We start from the raw sequence: 18160 nt of genomic DNA, 5'->3' as shown, positions 1-18160 counted from the left end.
TACTTGAGAAGCATTGTCAAATAAAAAGTGATGCTAAAAAAAAAAAAAAATACAATGACAAGTAAGAAAGCCCAATCTTGGCAAGGGGGCGTGTCTCTGTACAGAGTGGGGCAACTAGAGCTTGTACCCTGAATTTTGCTTCCCAAGATTCTCGTAAAACTCCCATGGTACTTGCCCCCTCTGGGTCCCTCCCCACACCTAACTATACCTTGCATTTATGAAGTGCTAATACCCATTTATTGAACTGCATCTTTATACCCTAAATATACGTCATTTTAGACCACTCAGTGAACATTTAAAATGTTTATAGAGTCCACCTAACATATCAGTAAAGAAAACCATGTCTCATTGTATATAATTTTTTTTAAGTTAAAAACAATGTGCACTATGACACTTAAAAAAACAAAAACAGGAATGAAAGTAAATTTTAACAATTGTTGTCTCTGAATGGTGGGATTAGTGGGTTATTTTACTTTACTGTTTGTGCTAAATTTTTCTCCATAAATATTCTATTTGTTATATATATACACCATATATATGGTAATCTGTAACTCACAGAGCAGTTAGAGACAAATTTCCTTACTATTAATTGCAGCACACTTAGTTAAGATATATGATAGTGTGTTGTGTGTTGAAACTTCTATGAAAGAATAACAAAGAATCACAAAACTAAAATAATAAACCATCAGATTAAGAAAAAATATATGTATCAAATATTATATTAAATACATACACACATGCATATGCAGGCTCATCTTCATTTGCAAGAAAAAAAAAAAAAACTTTAAGACCTCCCAAATTAGGCGAACAGAGGATATAAAAATATATTGACGGGACTTCCCTGGTGGCGCAGTGGTTAAGAATCCGCCTGCCAATGCAGGGGACGTGGGTTCAATCCCTGGTCTGGGAAGATCCCACATGCCGCGGAGCGACTAGGCCCGTGAGCCACAACTACCGAGCCTGCGCTCTAGAGCCTGCAAACCACAACTACTGAGCCCATGTGTCACAACTACTGAAGCCCGCGCACCTAGAGCCCATGCTCTGCAACAAGAGAAGCCACCACAATGAGAAGCTCACGTGCCGCAATGAAGAGTAACCCCCGCTCGCCACAACTAGAGAAATCTCGCGCAGCAAGGAAGACCCAACACAGCCAAAAATAAATAGATAAATAAATTTATTTATTTTTTAAAAAAAAGGATCACTTAAAAAAAGAAAAAAGACATTGACATCAAAGGGAATAAAATAAACCAAAAAAAAAAAAAAGCTTTATCCTCGTCAAAGAAACAAGAATGAAAGAAATATTGAGGTATACCATTTCAGATAAATTAGCCAACAAGAAAAAGGTCATGGACTTCCCTGGTGGCGCAGTGCTTAAGAATCCGCCTGCCAATGCAGGGGACACGGGTTCGATCCCTGGTCCGGGAAGATCCCACATGCCATGAAGCAACCAAACCCGTGCGCCACAACTACTGAGCCTGCACTCTACAGCCCACAAGCCACAGCTACCAAACCCACGCACCACAACTACTGAAGCCCGCATGCCCTAGAGCCCACGTGCTGCAACTACTGAGCCCAAGTGCTGCAACTACTGAAGCCTGCACGCCTAGAGCCCGTGCTCCGCAGCAAGAGAAGCCGCCACAATTAGAAGCCTGCACACCGCAGCGAAGAGTAGCCCCCGCTCGCCACAACTAGAGAAAGCCCGCACAGCAACAAAGACCCAACACAGCCAAATAAATTTTAAATTTTTTAAATATAAAGGAAAAATAGAAAAAAGAAAATGGTCACAGCACATAATGCTGGTGAGCTTATTGTGAAATGGTACAAATGGTAGCAATACATACTGGTCCAAGCTTTGAGGAAAACAATCTGACAATACGTATCAAGAGGCATAAAAATGCTCAAATCATTTTACCCGGTAGTCCTATACAAGAGACGGGGGTGGCGGAGGGGAAAGCTGGGGCGAAGTGAGAGAAGCACTGACATATGCACACTACCAAATGTAAAATAGATAGCTAGTGGGAAGCAGCCGCATAGCACAGGGAGATGAGCTTGGTGCTTTGCGACAACCTAGAGGGGTGGGATAGGGAGAGTGGGAGGGAAGCTCAAGAGGGAGGGGACATGGGGATATATGTATGCATATGGCTGATTCACTTCATTGTACAACAGAAACTAACACAGTATTGTGAAGCAATTATACTCCAATAAAGATGTATAAAAAAAGAAAACAAAATAGTTTTTAAAAGGGAACATACTTTAAGCATGTGCATTGAGCCAGCATACAAAGAGACTAACAAAGAGCATTCTAGGCAGAGGGAGTACTCATAGAAACATGAATAAGAATAACCAAAAATTAGCAACGCCCAAATGCCCAATGATGGTGAGATTTTACAAGGAGGCGGTGATTTTATAGAGAGGCCATCATTTTATAGGAAAGTATCAATAGTCAAGAGCTTGCTCTTTGGCAGCAGACAGGTAATCAAAGATGAATAAGACATGAACTCTGCCCCCAAGGGTCTACAGTTTATTCCTTTATCAACTGTGTGACTTTTGAGTCAGTTGCTTCACCACCCTATGCCTCAGTTTTCTCATCTGCAAAATCAACTATAAAAACCATTTATGACGGGAGATGTGAACACTAACTAGATGACAGGGGATACTATGGAACTGCTCATTTTTTAGTTTGGTGATGTAACTGTGTTCTTTTTTTAAGTCCTTATCTTTTAGTGACAACTACTAAAATATTTTTGAAAAAAGTTCAATAACATTTGTTCTGTAGTTTTTGTACTTTTCTCATGACACTGTTGTAGTTTATGTACTACTCTCTCTCTCTCTCTCTCTCTCACACACACACACACACACACACACACACACACACACGTTTCTACCCAGCAGGATTGTATTTCCAAGACACAGGCAATTCTTCCTCACCTACTGTCTTCTGAAGACCTCGGCACAATGCCTTGCATGTGGAGGGTACTCAAATATTTGCTGAATTTTTAAAAAAGAAAAGAAAAGAAACAAAAAGGAGCCATGCATATTCCAATGATGAGAAGAAAACCCTGAACCAAGGATTATGTTTAATATGAGTTTTTCTACCTGAGGTCCAAAAACAAAGTGTCTGGGCATGAAGAGCAGGGTACAAAGCTGCCATCCTAGCTAGTGAGGGGCACCTTCCTTGGGGAAGAACGTGCAGATACCCCTGGCCAGGCTGGGTCCCTCTGACACACTCCCAGCACAACTGTAGCTAACTGACCATGTGTGCTGTCATCTACCCAGTGTCTGTCTCCACGGCCACACCGCGGGCCCCACCCTGGGTGTGGTCAAGTGGCAGGACTCCTAAGTGGTTGACAGCCTGAAGAAGAAACCTCAGCACCCACCAGAGGAGGAGCAGCACAGACCACAGAGAGGGTCAGTAACATCCTGGAGCCCAAGTCAGGAACACCAGCTAGAGACTGATCAGCCAGAGCGCCTGGAGCAGGTGTGGGGCTGGGCTGGGACTACAGCCCCGCTCGCATCATCTGCGGAGCTGATGAAGGGAATGGGGAGAGGGCCAGGGACGGCCTGCCACAGAAAGAAGGGAGCAGAACCAGGACTGGGAGGGGGACTGGAAGGGAGAGTAACCAGGAAGCAGCTGCTGCCTGCTGTGTAGCCCGGGGGCTTGGCTGGCCTAGGCCTGGTGCTTCCTCTGTGTGGTAGGATGTGGGAGACCACAGGAATGCAGGCAATGCTAGTGCATCACCGTAGAAAACTGAATTCCTGAGCACATCGTGAAGGCTTACTCAGACAAGGCAGCTATGGAATGAATATCCATCGAGTCGCGGGCGGGGTAGGGGCGCCTGGAGGAGAGAGGGGCTCCCTCTGCCAGCAGTAGAGGAGGGGCAGGAAGAGCTACAAAGAGGAGCTAACATCTGATTGCCTCTGGAAAAACTAGTCAGCATGGAAACGGAAAGAAAAACAAAAACACATATTGAAAGCTCACGATGGTCTAGATGCTAGTTAGGCACTTAAGTTTCCTTCCCAAAGCAAGACCACACAAAGGCCTGGAGATGTGAAAATCTTACAAGTGTGTCTGATTTTCTTTCCCCTCTTAACAACGCCCGCTAAAGCTGCCAGAGGCCCTGGGCTGGATTCTGCAGGCTAGAAGGAATGTTCTGTCTATTCCTATTCCCTTGTTAACACGGAAAACTCATTAAAGATGAATTTTTACTTCTAGGAATTTACCCCAGAGCAGTGATCAGAGATGGATGTCAAGATAGACCGACAAAGCTCAAAAACAGGAAACCAAATGGACAATCACTAGAGTTAGATTGGCTAAAATATTACGTAGTCATCAAGAAGCGTGTTGTCAAAGATTGGTTAATGGCAATGCAAAGAGCTACACCCCATATTAAGTGGGAAAAAAATCAGGTTACAAATTGATATGATCCCAACTTTATGGGAAAAAAGTATAATACATTTTTTAAAAGATTGAAAAGAAATCTAATGTTCAAAGAGTCTATCTCTGTGGTGGAATTATGGGTGATAACGTTCTTCATTCTTATTGTCTGTTTTCCACAATGAATGTGTTACTTTTTAAAAATTAGATAACAATACACACACACAAATGTTATTTAAATGCACCCACCCAATTGAAAACAGGCCCAGTGGGGTAGGCTTACCTTCTGCAGGATGGGGGTAGGGCAGGTGTTGTCAAACAGGACTGAGTTGAAGATTCCATACTCGCCCTCACCGAGTTGGTACAGGATGGTCTTGGGGGCGGAACCGTTTTCCTCTGCAGGGAGGGGAGGGGAGCGGGAGGGGAGGGGAGCGGGAGCGGGAGGGGAGGGGGCGGGGCGGCACAAGCAGCACATGAGGGGTTGGAACAATGGCGGGCTCAGCAAGGGGACAAGCTACTGAAGCAAGAGGGCTGCCCCTTCCTCGGCTATGAGGTGGCCAGCCTCCTCCTGTGAGAGGAGGTTCACTACTGTGTTGGAAACACCTTGCAGCTGAGCAACCCTGCCCAGGACACACTCCCTGCCTGCATCTGAGCGCCTCAATGCCCCAGCAAAGGCAGGAGAGCAGCCCACCCAAACTCAGGACCCCAAGAGGTTAAGCCACCTGCTCAGAGGCACACGATGGGGCAGTGCATGAGCTGGAATGAGAAGCCAGGTCTCCCGGCTGGACTAGAAAGTATAATCCCCCAGATGTGTAAAGGAGGCCAGAATTCCATCCCTACACACACACACACAGAAGACCTTCCACCTGGAGCCCACCACCCCTCTCCGAGGAAGAGCACACTGACCTCAGCCTCTCCTGCCTGGGGGTCCCAGAGCAGAGAAAAAAGCCCCAAGATCAGAGTCAGACCTCTCACTCAAGAGGCTGCTGGGAGGACTGATCTATCTGGAAGGTCAGGGAAGAGCGCTGATGTTGGCAGTGTGGACAGAAGAGCCTTGAGTCAGCCCAGCCTGGACTTGAACCCTGGCACTGCCCCTTATCAGCTGTGTGACCTTGGGCTAGTGACTCAACCTCTCCGTGCCTACGTTCTGTCGTCTATAAAGTGGGCTTAGACAAATATAAGTTGTCATTAATTACTTTCAAAATGTTGTGAGAAGCAGTAGGGTGGGTAAGAGCCTGTACTTTGGAGAGAAGACAAACATGGGGTGAAATGCAGGCTTTACCACTTACTAGCAATTAAGCAATTCACTTGTATTCTCTCTGGCTCTCAATTTCTTCATTTGTACAATAGGGTTAATAAAGCATCTGTTCTCCCTAAGGTTGCTCTGATCTCAATCTTCACAAAATATAAACATGCATAGGAAAAAAAAAGATGCTAAAGAGTGTCCTGGGGTGAGGAGACTTGATTGTAAATTTCCCTAAAGCAAGGACCCATTTTCCAGATTCCCCCACCCCTTAAAATCAGACCCGGCTCAGCCAGCCACTGTCCCTGGCTTTAGGGAAGAATGGGGCTCTGCTGCCCACCTGGCACCTACCCTCCCTGCCAGGCTGTTCCAGAAGAACCTCCTTCTTGGCGATGATGCTGGCTGCCAAGGTGAAGGCCGAGGTCACATAGTAGCGCCCCAGCTTGGCAAGGATGTCCACACCACAGCCCTCCGGGAAGTACAGGTCCAAGGCTGAGTTGACCACAGAAGAAATCTGAGAGGATGGGGGACAATTACATGTTTGAAATGTGGGATTTATGCTGAAGACTTGCTGCAGCTCCAAGTCTATTTCTTGAAAGCCTCTCTGATTTCAGGTTACCCCAGCTGGTAACCACGGACAGCTGGAGAAGAAGGTAGGCAGAGACAGAGCTGGGTCAAGACCCTCACACTTGTGTAAATCACCCTTCAATGACCCTACAATGGGAAAAGACACTCTTAATCTAACACTTGGTACTCAGATTCCAGAAGCCCTGACGTGGATTTTTCTTTCCTAAATAACCAATATGCTAAATAACACATTTTTTAAATAGAAACTACAGAGAAGGAAAAAGAAGATCAAAGTCACCCCTAATTCTATTACCCAGATTAACCTAATCAGTGTTAACTTTTTGGAGTAGCTCCTTTAATTCCTTTTTATACAAACCTAAAAACCTGATTTTTATACAAACCTAAAAACATGATAGAGCTATAATTATATGTTTTTATAAACTGTTTCACTCAATAAACTGAATGACCTCCCCATGTGTGTAAATGTTTTCACCATAAGAATATACCATAATTTAACCAATCCCTGAGTGCTATATGGACCAAGGAAGTCCACTGGACTTCTGTTATGAAGAATGCTGCAATGCTCATCTTTGAAGCTAATTCTTAGTGTCCATCACGTATTATTTTCTTAAATTCAGTTCCAAGATGTGAGTATTCCAGGACAAGGCACTTACTAAGGAAAAGCGACCCCTAGTGGTTCCAGTCGGGATTGCAATGACACGTTTTTCCTGATTTCACCTTCCAGATGGGAAGGAGACAGACGGACTAGGAGTGGACAGAAGGTTGGCTTTTCCTTCCCCTGCCCACTTGACTTCTCATCAGTCCGCCGGAGGGTGAATAGGGCACACCCAGACCCTCAGAAAGCCTTATGACTTATGCAAATATGGCCTGGTTAAGCCTCAAATAGGTGCATGGACGGAGTCAGGCAGAGCTGGGTACGCAGCCGGCTCTGCCGTGGACTCAGGAAGTGAAGTAACGTCTGCGAGCCTCAATTTGCTCAGCTGTAACATAGGGTTAATAATAATATAATCCAGGTAAAGCACTAAGCACAGCACGTAGCACATGGGACCCACTCCCAGTGGGCTTCCTGGGATCATTATAACCCTCCCCGCCCCCATCCCCACCCCCACCAAGCCCAGTGTGACACTTGCGATCCCAGGGTTACCTCTTCGAATCTCACTTTGGCCCCCTCCACTCCAGGGAAGCCGCCGCCAAGGTCCAGGATGTGCATCCTGTGGCCCAGCTCAGCACCCATTTCAAATACAAGCCGGGCGTCTGCGATGGACTGAGTGTAGGCCTGAGGGTCAGGACAGCCACTGCCAATGTGAAAACTGGGAAGGGAGGAAGAGCTTCGGCTTACACACAGGGGCCCAAGTACCACCACCTCAGTCCCAGCCAGGAGCAACCTTGGCCGAGCACACTGGATGCTGTGCCCATTTTCCAGATATAGTGACTGTGGGCATAAAAGGTTAAATGGGCTGCCAAGGGCCATGTGGCAAGTGAGGAGTGGACAGGAGACTAGATCCAAGGTCCCTTGGCACTTGGCGCCCCCCCCCCCATCCCTCCATGCTGCCCCCGGGGCTGAGCCTTCTGGGGTGAGGGCTAGGGCCCCAGATTCAGCCACATCTGATGTATATCTCACTCAGCAGTCTGACATGCTGTGCTTCAGTTTCCCTGTCTATAAAGTGGGGATAAGATCCCACAATTATGGGATAGTGTCCATGAAGCATTTAGCAGAGTGCCTGGCCAACCTAAGTGCAAAAAAAAGGAAAGCTATATTGTTAGGTCATAGTTCTTGCTTCTTCCATATCCCCTACCAGAAAAGAGGCAGAGCCAAGGTGTGCCTGGACGACATTTGGCCTCAGGCTGGGAAAACTCCTGCAAAGCCAGGTCCCTCCTGGAACCTCCTGGGACAGGACCTTCTGCAGACTGTGGGGTTGGGGCAGTGGGACACTCCAAACCTTCTTTCCAAAGGGAGGAAGCTCTCAAATGGCAGAATTCTAGGCCCAGGGACAGGCCCTCCTTGGAGACACTGAGGGAGGTCTCACACAGAGTTGATTAAGTCCTGGGAAAGAGGCAGTGGGCAGCGGGCGTGGGTGGTGATGGCGGGGCTCCTGGGCACTCACCTCACACCCACCACCTCTACGTGGTTCCTCTTGGCATCTTCAAGCAGGTGTCTGCAGGATTGCAGCGACACTCCGAACTTGAGGCTCAGGCGGCTCCGGGAGTGGGAGTCATCGGTGGCAATGCACAGAACCATCCTGAGGAGACACGCAGCACCTCTGCGGGGGGCGCCAGGCCTCACCCCCCCACCCCGCCCCCGACCAAGCCTTCTCCAAGTCAAGGGGCGTGAACCCTCACGGCTCAGAGCTACCCAACCCCACAAGCCCCTGGACCCCTTCCTCTACCTGCACAGCCAGTCAGCCTCTGAGTCCTGTCCAGTCCATTCCCTAAATGTCCCTGGGCCCTTCCCTGGGGCCCTGCCTTGGTCCCAACCTCACCAGTTCTCCTCTGGGCAGCCCCACTTCTCCGAATCAGCCTTAACACCAGCCAGGCTTTTCCAACTTCTCTTCTATCGGGGGGACCATTTTTTAAACACAGTCTTATTGAGAACCCCGATATCCCCAATATGTAAAACAGACAAAATGGAAGCTGCTTTGGGTGAACTAGAGTGGCCCGCCATCTGGCTCCCCAGGGTGTCCAGTGACCAGGTGAGAGGCACAGCCTGAGCAAGATGTCCAGCCCTGACCCCTCCCAAAGCCCACGTGCGTTGGGGTCCCTGCCCTGTGACAAGCGTCATTCACTTCTCCTTCTCCCCTTGCACATGGTCTGTTCCAGCCACACCAAATTTCTGCTTATCCCTCAAATGCCCCATGCTGCTTCTGGCCTCCATGCGTTTGCTCACGCAGTTCACTCTGACACACTGTTTATGCCCTCCCCAGATGCTGGTCACTCCTCAAGGCCCTCCTTAAATGCCACCTCCTCTGTGAAACTTCCCCAACCACCCCCTCTTGCTTCCTCTGCCGTGACTTTGACCTCCGTAGTACCGTGGGCTTTGCTCTGCCTGGCCTGTAATCCATCATTTCTACCTCTGTCCTAGTCAGGCTCTACATCCTGGGTCCAGTCCAGGAGTGCCTGCCCCAACCTCCTGTGACTCTGGCCGGGTCCAAGGCAGGGTCCTCAGCCCTGGCCCCATTCCTCCCACTCCCTCTGCCCTCACACGCAGCCCAGCCTCCCACATGAGTGCTTCTCAGCTTACTTGGCACTGGGGTGGCTTTTTACCACCTTTGCCAGCTCCATCTCGTTGTCAAAGCTCAGCAGCCGGACCCCATGCTTGGCAGCATACTTGATGTGTGCAATTTGCTTACAGGGGTTGGCGTAGATGATCTTACTGGCGGGGACACCAATATGCTGGACCAACTCCATCTCTGCCTGTGGGATCCCAAAGGTGGTGGTGAGGAAGCACCAAAGCCTGCTGGGCCCACAGAGGGCAAGGAAGCACAGATGAGGCGCAAAGTCATGGCTGTGCCTGGGGAGGTCCATAAAAAGTGGGCCTCACTTTTAGACAACAGGTATACAAAAATCAGGACGCACGCTGGTTCACCATTGACAGGCAGGGCTGCCATGTACAGCTGTGTGGGTGGTTTACTGCACAATCCTAGGGAGGGAGGGGTCCCGTTCAGAGAATACATGGTAGATTTGTATGTTTATTACGACTTCCTAACAGTAAAGCATCTTGCTCTAACAAAATCAGTATATTTATTTACAACGATTAAGTGTCTTAAGGAAAGGATACATTTTCTAATTCACACAAAGGCACTCTACAGATTCATGGTAGCCCTGAAAACAGGTTTCTGACACATTTTCCTGGCAGATTTAAATGTTTAGAGACTATCACTTGATGTATTAGAAAGTTCACCAGACCAATAGTCTTTTTGACACAGGTCATCCAACATCCACACACCTGCTCTGTGCATGGCATGGTGCTGGGTGGCTCCAGCAAGGCCCTCTCCCCACAGGGCCTCCTCTTCCTCACCTTTCCAGAACAGTGCTCCACCTGATTGCTGCATTAATGATCCAGACAATGATGATGATGATGGTGAAAGCAACCATGGTCACAGAGCACCTACCACAAGCAGGCACTGAATGAGAGGCTTTACATCAGGTGTTGGCAAACTTTTTCCATGAAGGGCCAGAAAGTAAATATTTTAGGCTTTGTGAGCCATATAGTTTCTGTACAACTACTCAAATGTCTTTGTAGCACCAAAGCAGCCACAGATAATGCATAAGAGAATGAGCATGGCTGTGGTCCAATAAAACTCTACAAGTCCCACCATCCATTGTTTGCCAACCCTTGCTTTACTTATTTATTTATGTATGTATGTATTTATTTATTTATTTATTTGGCCTCGCCGCACACCTTGTGGGATCTTAGCTCCCTGACCAGGGATCAAACCCGTGCCCCCTGCAGTGGAAGCACAGGGTCCTAGCCACTGGACTGCCAGTGAAGTCCCCAACCCTTGCTTTAGATTCACTCTTTTATTTACTCCTTACAATACGCCACCAGATGTTATTAGCTCCATTCTATAGAGAAGGAAACATGCTCAGAGAGGCTATGCAGCAAGTAGGAGGCAGAACCAACTTTCAAACTCAAGCCTGACCCTCCATGATTAAGAAGGTGGCAGTTCGGAAGCACGGTAGGAGACACAGGGCCATCTTTAGCCATCCCAAGTTTGTAATAAGACTGTAATTTTAATGCAGCAACTTTTCAGCAGGAGGTATTTATGTGCATTATCTCATGCAATGCCTATAACTATCCTATGAAATATTTATCAGCCACGTTTTACGGAGGACAAATTGAGTTCAAAGAAGCCCACTTGCCTTGGTGACATAGCCAGTGAGTAGCAGAGGGAGACACAAAGGTCCACCTCCAGAGCTGGAACTGCTGTCATCACAGCTTGCTTCCAAAGACCCCACGTCTGAGCAGTTATGAAAATGTGCTTTTGCTCCCTGCTTCACCCAAGAGGTGAGAGGAAGCAGCAATGGTAATACTTTGGGGACCTGTGGTTTAGCTTTGATTAAAATTATTTAAATAATAACCATTGTCATTCATTAAAGGATTACTGTATGCCAGCCATTGCATTAAATATTTTATAGACATTCTCATTTCATCGCCATATTAATCTTATGAGGCAGGAAACAGAGGCTCAGAGAGGCCTTAAGTGACTTGTCCAAAGTCACATGGCTTACAAGTGGCACTGCTAGAATTCTAACCCAGGACCGTACGACTTTAGCACACCAGCTCTTAACCACAGCACTTCAGTGGAGAAGACACCTTGATGCTGAATTGGCAAGTGTGTCTCGAGCATCTATTGAGTTGCCAGGCTTTGAGACAGGTGCTAATGAAAACAAGTGGTGAGTAAAGCAGACAGGGTCTCTGACCCTGTGGAGGTTTCAGGCAGATGGGAAAGAAGGGGAGGAATGAATGAACACTGAATAATAATAGGATTACAAATGGATAAGAGCCATGGAGAAAAAGTACGGGATACTAGAGAATGTGGGATGGGGAAACCTGGATGTGAGGGGGTGACGGACAGCTTTCTGAAGGTCAGAAATTTAAGCTGAGGAGGAGGTGTGGAGAAAAGGGAACCCTCCTACACTGTTGGTAGGAATGTAAATTGGTGCAGCCACTATGGAAAACAGTATGGAGGTTCCTTAACAAACTGGAAATAGAGTTACCATATGATCTAGCAATCTCACTCCTGGGCATATATCTGGAAAGGACAAAAGCTCTAATTTGAAAAGATACATGCACTCCAATGTTCATAGCAGCACCATTACAATAGCCAAGACATGGAAGCAACCTAAGTGTCTATCAACAGATGAATGGATAAAGAGGATGTGGTGTGTATATATATATATATATATATATACACACACACACATACACACACACAATGGAATATTACTCAGCCATAAAAAAATGAAATTCTGTCATTTGCAGCAATGTGGATGGACCTAGAGATTATCATACTAAGTGAAATAAGTGAGGGAAAGACAAATACCATATGATATCACTTATATGTAGAATCTAAAATATGATACAAATGAATTTATTTGTAAAACAGAAACAGACTCACAGATATAGAAAACAAACTTATGGCTTCCAAAGGGGAAGGAAGGGAGGGAGGAATAAACTGGGAGTATGGGATTGACAGATGCATACTTCTGCATATAAAACAGGTAAACAATAAGGATTTACTGTATAGCACAGGGAATTATATTCACTATCTTATAATAAACTATAATAGAAAAGAATTGAAAAAAGAATATAGATATATACATATATATGTATAACTGAACCACTTTGCTGTACACCTGAAACTAACACAGTACTGTAAATCAACTATACTTCAATTTAAAAAAAAAAAGAAAGAAAGAAATTTAAGCTGAGCCCCATAGGAGGCCTGGGCCAGGCTGAAAGGGAAGGAAAGAATGTTTCTGGTAGGAGAAGTGGCCTGTGCAGAGGTTCTGAGGCAAGAATGTACTCAGCCTGAGGGAGGAACAGAGAACGCTGGGGTGGCCTGGGCAGGGTGACCACCGTGGGGGACGATGAGCTTGGAGGGATGCAGGCGGAGCCAACAGGGAGACCAAGAAGGCTGCTGTGATTTATATTTGACCCTGCCAGTGGTGGGAAACAGCTTGAGGGGTCTCAAGAGGGAAAAGGACATGATCAGATGGGCATTTTGAATGCAAGGTCTAAATGCATGTCACTGTGGCTACCGTGTGAAAATGGACCAAGGAAGGGCCTAGGAGAATTCTGGGAGACACTCACAACCTCCCTGGGAAACAGGACAGGCTGCATAGAAAGGGGGGTGGTGTCATCTGTAGGCATGGCTGGCAAACTTGGTGAGGGACTGCACGTGGGGATGTGGGGTTAGATGTCTGAGGGGGACTCCTTGCCCAGCAGGCCCAGGGGCCCCTCTCAAGGGGAAGATCATGAGTGCATTTGAACACACTGGGTTCCAGGCATCCTGTGGCAACAAGTCAGCACCTGGATACGTAGGGTCTGGGCTGGAGATCAAAACAGGGGAGGTGGTGGCATATTAGGGGTATTTGAAGCCATGGGAGGAGATGAAATCCCCTACAAAGACAGAGAGTTTATAAGAGAAGGGAGCCTGAGCCGGAATCCAGAGGAACTCTCCCAGTTAGAGAGCAGGAAGAGCCAGCACAGGACCGGCAGAGAGGGGAGGAGAGAGCATCTCCAGAAGAGGCAGAAGGACGCAGAGGTTTCTTATGCCATTCCTGTCAAAGCAAACCCTGTCTTGCAATCCACATCTGTGCAGAAGGAGACCTCTCCACTGTCAGAGGCACCCCAGGAGGGTGGAGCAGGCTTCCAGCAGCGTCCACTTTCACTAGATATGCTTCTAAAATCTTTAAAACCAAGAGCACGTGTTGTTGTTGAGTACAAGCATACCTCGTTTTATTTCGCCTCACTCTGTTGTGCTTTGCAGATATTGCAATTTTTACAAATTGAAGGTTTGTGGCAACCCTGCATCAAGCAAGTCTATTGGCACCATTTTTCCAGCAGTGTTTGCTCACTTCACGTCTCTGTGTCACATTTTGGTAATTCTTGCGATATTTCAGACGTTTTCAGTGTTACTGTATTTGTTATGGTGATCTGTGATCAGTGATCTTTGATGTTACTATTGCCACTGTTTCGGGGTCACGAACCACGCCCATATGCCCATACAGTGAACTTAATGGATAAATGTGTGTTCTGACTGCTCCACCCCTCAGCCATTCTCCATCTCCCTCCCGCTCGCTGGGCCTCCCTATTCCCTGACATACAACAACACAACCATATTGAAATTAGGCCAGCTGATAACCCTACAATGACCTCTAGGTATTCAAGTGAAACGAAGAGTCTTCTCTTAAGAAACTGCCACCCTACACTTCAGCAACCACCGCCCTGAGCAGTCAGCAGCCATCAACATTGAGGCAAGACCCTCCACCAGCAAAAAAGATTACGACTCGCTGATGGTTCAGATGATGGTTAGCATTTTTTAGCAAGAAAATATTTTTTACTTAAGGTATGTACATTTTACTTAAAGTATTTTTTTAGACATAATGCTATTGCACACTTAATAGACTACAGTATAGTGTAAGCATAACTTTTATATGCACTGGGAAACCAAAAAATTCATGTGACTCACTTTATTGTGATCTTCACTTTACTGTAGTGGTCTGGAACCCAACCAACAATATCCTAGGCTAGGCCTGTGTTTTTAAAAAGAATGTGTTTCAATGGATGCAACTAGAGATTATCATACCAAGTGAAGTAAGTCAGAAAGAGAAAGACAAATACCATATGATTATCACTTATATGTGGAATCTAAAATATGACACAAATGAACCTATCTATGAAACAGAAATAGAATCGGGGACATAGAGGATAGACTGGTGGTTGCCAAGGGGGAGGGTGGGTAGGAGAGCGATAGATTGGGAGTTTGGGATTAGCAGATAGAAACTGGTATATATAGAATGGATAAACAAGGTCCTGCTATATAGCACAGGAACTCTATTCAGTATCCTGTGATAAACCATAACGGAAAAGAATATGAAAAAGAATGTATATATATGTATAACTGAGTCACTTTGCTGTTCAGCAGTAATTAACACAAAATTGTAATTCAACTATACTTCAATAAAAAATAAATTTAAAACCTAAATTTAAAAAATACTAAAAAAACAAAAAAAGAATGTTTCAAATGGGGAGTTGTTACTCAATGGGTATAAAGTGTCAGTTCTGCAAGAGGAATCAGTTCTAGAGATCTGCTATACAACATGGTGCCTATACTTAACAATTCCTTATTAAACACTTAAAAATTTGTGAGGGTAGATCTCACTTTAAGTGTTCCCACCACACACACACACACACACACACACACACACACACACTTTTCATGGTGAGATCAAAAGCTAGGAGGACCAAGGACTGTCCCCTACAAGGTCTAAAAGCATCAACATGGACAGATCTCCAAAATCTGCTGAGCTTAAAGCTATTGTAAGGGACTTCCCTGGTGGCACAGTGGTTAAGAATCCACCTGCCAATGCAAGGCACATGGGTTCGAGCCCTGGTCCGGGAAGATCCCACATGCCGTGGAGCAACTAAGCCCGTGCAGTGCACCACAACTACTTAGCATGCGCTCTAGAGCCCACGCGCCACAACTACTGAAGCCCGCGCTCCTAGAGCTCGTGCTCCGCAACAAGAGAAGCCACCCCAAGGAGAAGCCTGCACACCGCAACAAACAGTAGCCCCACTCGCCACAACTAGAGATAGCCCACGCACAGCAATGAATACCAAACGCAGCCAATAAATAAATAAATAAATAAATAATTTATTAAAAAAATGAAAATAAATCTATGTGGCACAATACCTACCACGTGAACATCTTATATTTTGTTACAAAATCACAAGATATTTTCTATGTTTCCTATGGATCATATTTGTAAGTATTTTTCAAATACCATGTAGCCACCAAACTCAAACTCAGAATGTTGATTATCTCTGGAGACATAAAGCTGACGTTCTACTTTTTTTTTGCAGATGAATCAACGTATTGTTTGAATAATTCAAAATGAATGTTTAGAATAAAGTGCTCACTGGATCCTGGAGATTGCTGGGGACGCTGGCAAGAGGAGATTCCTTGGAATGATGAGTGGAGGTCGGGAAGCAGTGGCTTAAGGAGTGGGTGCTAAGGGAAAGAGACAAGTGACTGCAGACAGGCAAGTGTAGACAACTCAGTTTGGCCATGAAGAGAGAGCAAGGGATTGGGCTGGGGGACGATGTGGTGTCCAGAGAAGGCATTTTAAGATGGGAGGATGCTGAGGGAGACAGCCAGAGAGGGCAAGGGATGGGGTAGGAGAGATGACATAAGGTCCTTGGGAAGGTGGGTGGGTGGACCAGAGCCCCGTGTAAGGCGTGGCTGGTTCCCTTGACCCTGGAGCCTGTCTGATGCATATCTGTACACCCAGCCCCAGCTCATGCCTGACCCTAGGTCAGTGGCCGCCAAAGCATGGTGCTGTACAGCGTGGCCACCAGCTCCAGCCAACCAGAAGAGGGCAGCCTCGGCCTTCCAAGAAAAGCTGTGCCACCTCTCAGGAAATGCACCCAAGGGCCACATGATCCCACCTACCGGGAGGGGTCTCAGCTCTGCCATCCCCTCCCCGGGGATCTTGGCAAAGACAGCAGTGATAAAGTCAGAGACCCCTTGCCATACTCAAGCGGCCCCTTCCCAGGGCATCCCACAAACCTCTGTGCCTCCTTTCCTTATACACTAACTGCTTCCTCATGGGGCTGTTGTCAAAATCACGGTGATAATAATTACCTCACAGGGTTGTTTCAAGAGTCAAATGAGATCATGTACAGAAAATGCTTGGCAAAGCACCTGACACAACAGGAGCCCTCAGCAAACGACCCCCACCCGACTTCTAAGCCCTACACCCCACAACTCTGCCCTTTGGAGGCCAGTCCTGAGTCTTGAGGGACAGCACAGGGCCCCACCTCTGGGTTTCCAGAAGCAGAGGACTCTAGTCAGTGAGGTTTGGTCCTGTTCTTCACCCGTAGACCAAGGGGGCTGGAAAAGGGTCCCCTTCCTCCTCGGTCAGAGCAGAGACCCGGCATGCTGCAGGGGGCAAGTCTTGGCTCTGCTACCAGCAAGCTGTGTGAAGCTGACCCCCAGTTCCTCAACTGCAAAATGGCACTCTCTTCCCCTAGGCACCCCATGGGGCTTTATGTGGGGCATGCATGAAACCAGGTGTGCAAAACAAGAGCTGATGCAAAGGGGCTTCACAGGTGACATGAGGGAGACTCATCTACCACTAAGGACACTAACATGCGTCTCTGATAAAGGTGAACCTGCTCGTTCCAACCGTCCACCATGGTGTGCACCTCTCTCCCACCTGGAATCCCTCCAGCCTCCTACCCAGATGAGCTCTCCTCCTGTCTCCTCCAGATCCCTTTCTAGAATCCTCCTCACAACACCCAGCTATATTGCTGACCAGGGTTTAAAAGGGATTCCCCCTCAAAACAATCATTACTAAACATTTAAAAATAACTGTAATAACAATATCACAAACCAATGCCCACAGGCTTGCTCCCACCTCAGGACCTTTGCACTTGCTGGTCCCTCTGCCTGGAATGCTCTTCCCCTGGTTATCCACCTGGCTTGGATCCTTTGCTTCCTTCAGATCTGTGTTCAAATTTCAGTGATGCCCTCCCTGGCCAAACCATCTAAAAGTACAATCCTCTTTCCTGACATCCAGGTCTCTTCCCTACTTCCCTTTCCCTCTTTAATTTTCTCCACAACATTTACCATCTAAAATACCATAGACTTTCATTGTTTAACTTGTTTGTTCTTTAGAAAGCAAGCTCCATGAAGGGACCTTTTTTGTTTTGTTCACTTGCTAAATCCCCACCTAGAAAAGTACTTGACTTTAAAAAAAGAAAAGTACTTGACTCCCTAGTAGGTGCTCAATAAGTGTTGCTGAATGAATAACTATGTCCAAAGCTGTATTCTGAGGAAACTCTATAGCTAAAAGACTTATCAAGTAAGAATAGAATGGAAATAGATAAGCTGTGTATTCAACTCAAGGACAACAAAGTCTGTTTTACTCAACACTGTATTGCCAGCCCTACCTAGCACAGTGTCTAGCACACTGCAAGAGTTCAATGAATAGAGAATGACAGTAATAAACAAATCTAAAGAGAGCAGGAGGGAATTAAGACAACAGCATTAATCAAATCAGAAAGGCAGCAGAACTGGCAACAACAAAACTCTACAAGCATTAGTTAAGAAAATGTACAGTCACACGTTATTAATATTATAAAAGAAAAAAATAAAACCAATGATAAAACGGTGTTTTTGTTTTGTTTTAATTAGAAGAATACCACATATAGCTCTATGCCAAGA

General features: G+C 46.4%; 1 protein-coding gene across 5 annotated transcripts in view; it reads right to left on the bottom strand.

Moving 5' to 3' along the window:
* Positions 1 to 18160, bottom strand: part of AZIN2 (antizyme inhibitor 2) — a 35504-nt gene that overhangs the window by 14250 nt on the left and 3094 nt on the right. For 3 of the 5 annotated variants that reach the window (XM_068539443.1, XM_068539446.1, XM_068539444.1), the window contains exons 5-9: positions 9445 to 9617; positions 8312 to 8467; positions 7351 to 7516; positions 5970 to 6132; positions 4659 to 4771 (exon numbers count right to left, since the gene is read on the bottom strand). In XM_068539443.1, the coding sequence (XP_068395544.1) occupies positions 4659 to 4771; positions 5970 to 6132; positions 7351 to 7516; positions 8312 to 8467; positions 9445 to 9617 (771 nt within the window). The remainder of the gene's footprint in view (positions 1 to 4658; positions 4772 to 5969; positions 6133 to 7350; positions 7517 to 8311; positions 8468 to 9444; positions 9618 to 18160) is intronic. The other 2 variants (XM_068539445.1, XM_068539447.1) reach the window with 1 other exon arrangement.

This window comes from Eschrichtius robustus, chromosome 3 (assembly GCF_028021215.1).
Source record: "Eschrichtius robustus isolate mEscRob2 chromosome 3, mEscRob2.pri, whole genome shotgun sequence".
NCBI lineage: Eukaryota > Metazoa > Chordata > Mammalia > Artiodactyla > Eschrichtiidae > Eschrichtius > Eschrichtius robustus.
Note: the sequence above shows the minus strand (reverse complement) of the source record. Positions and strands in the feature narration are given on the sequence as shown.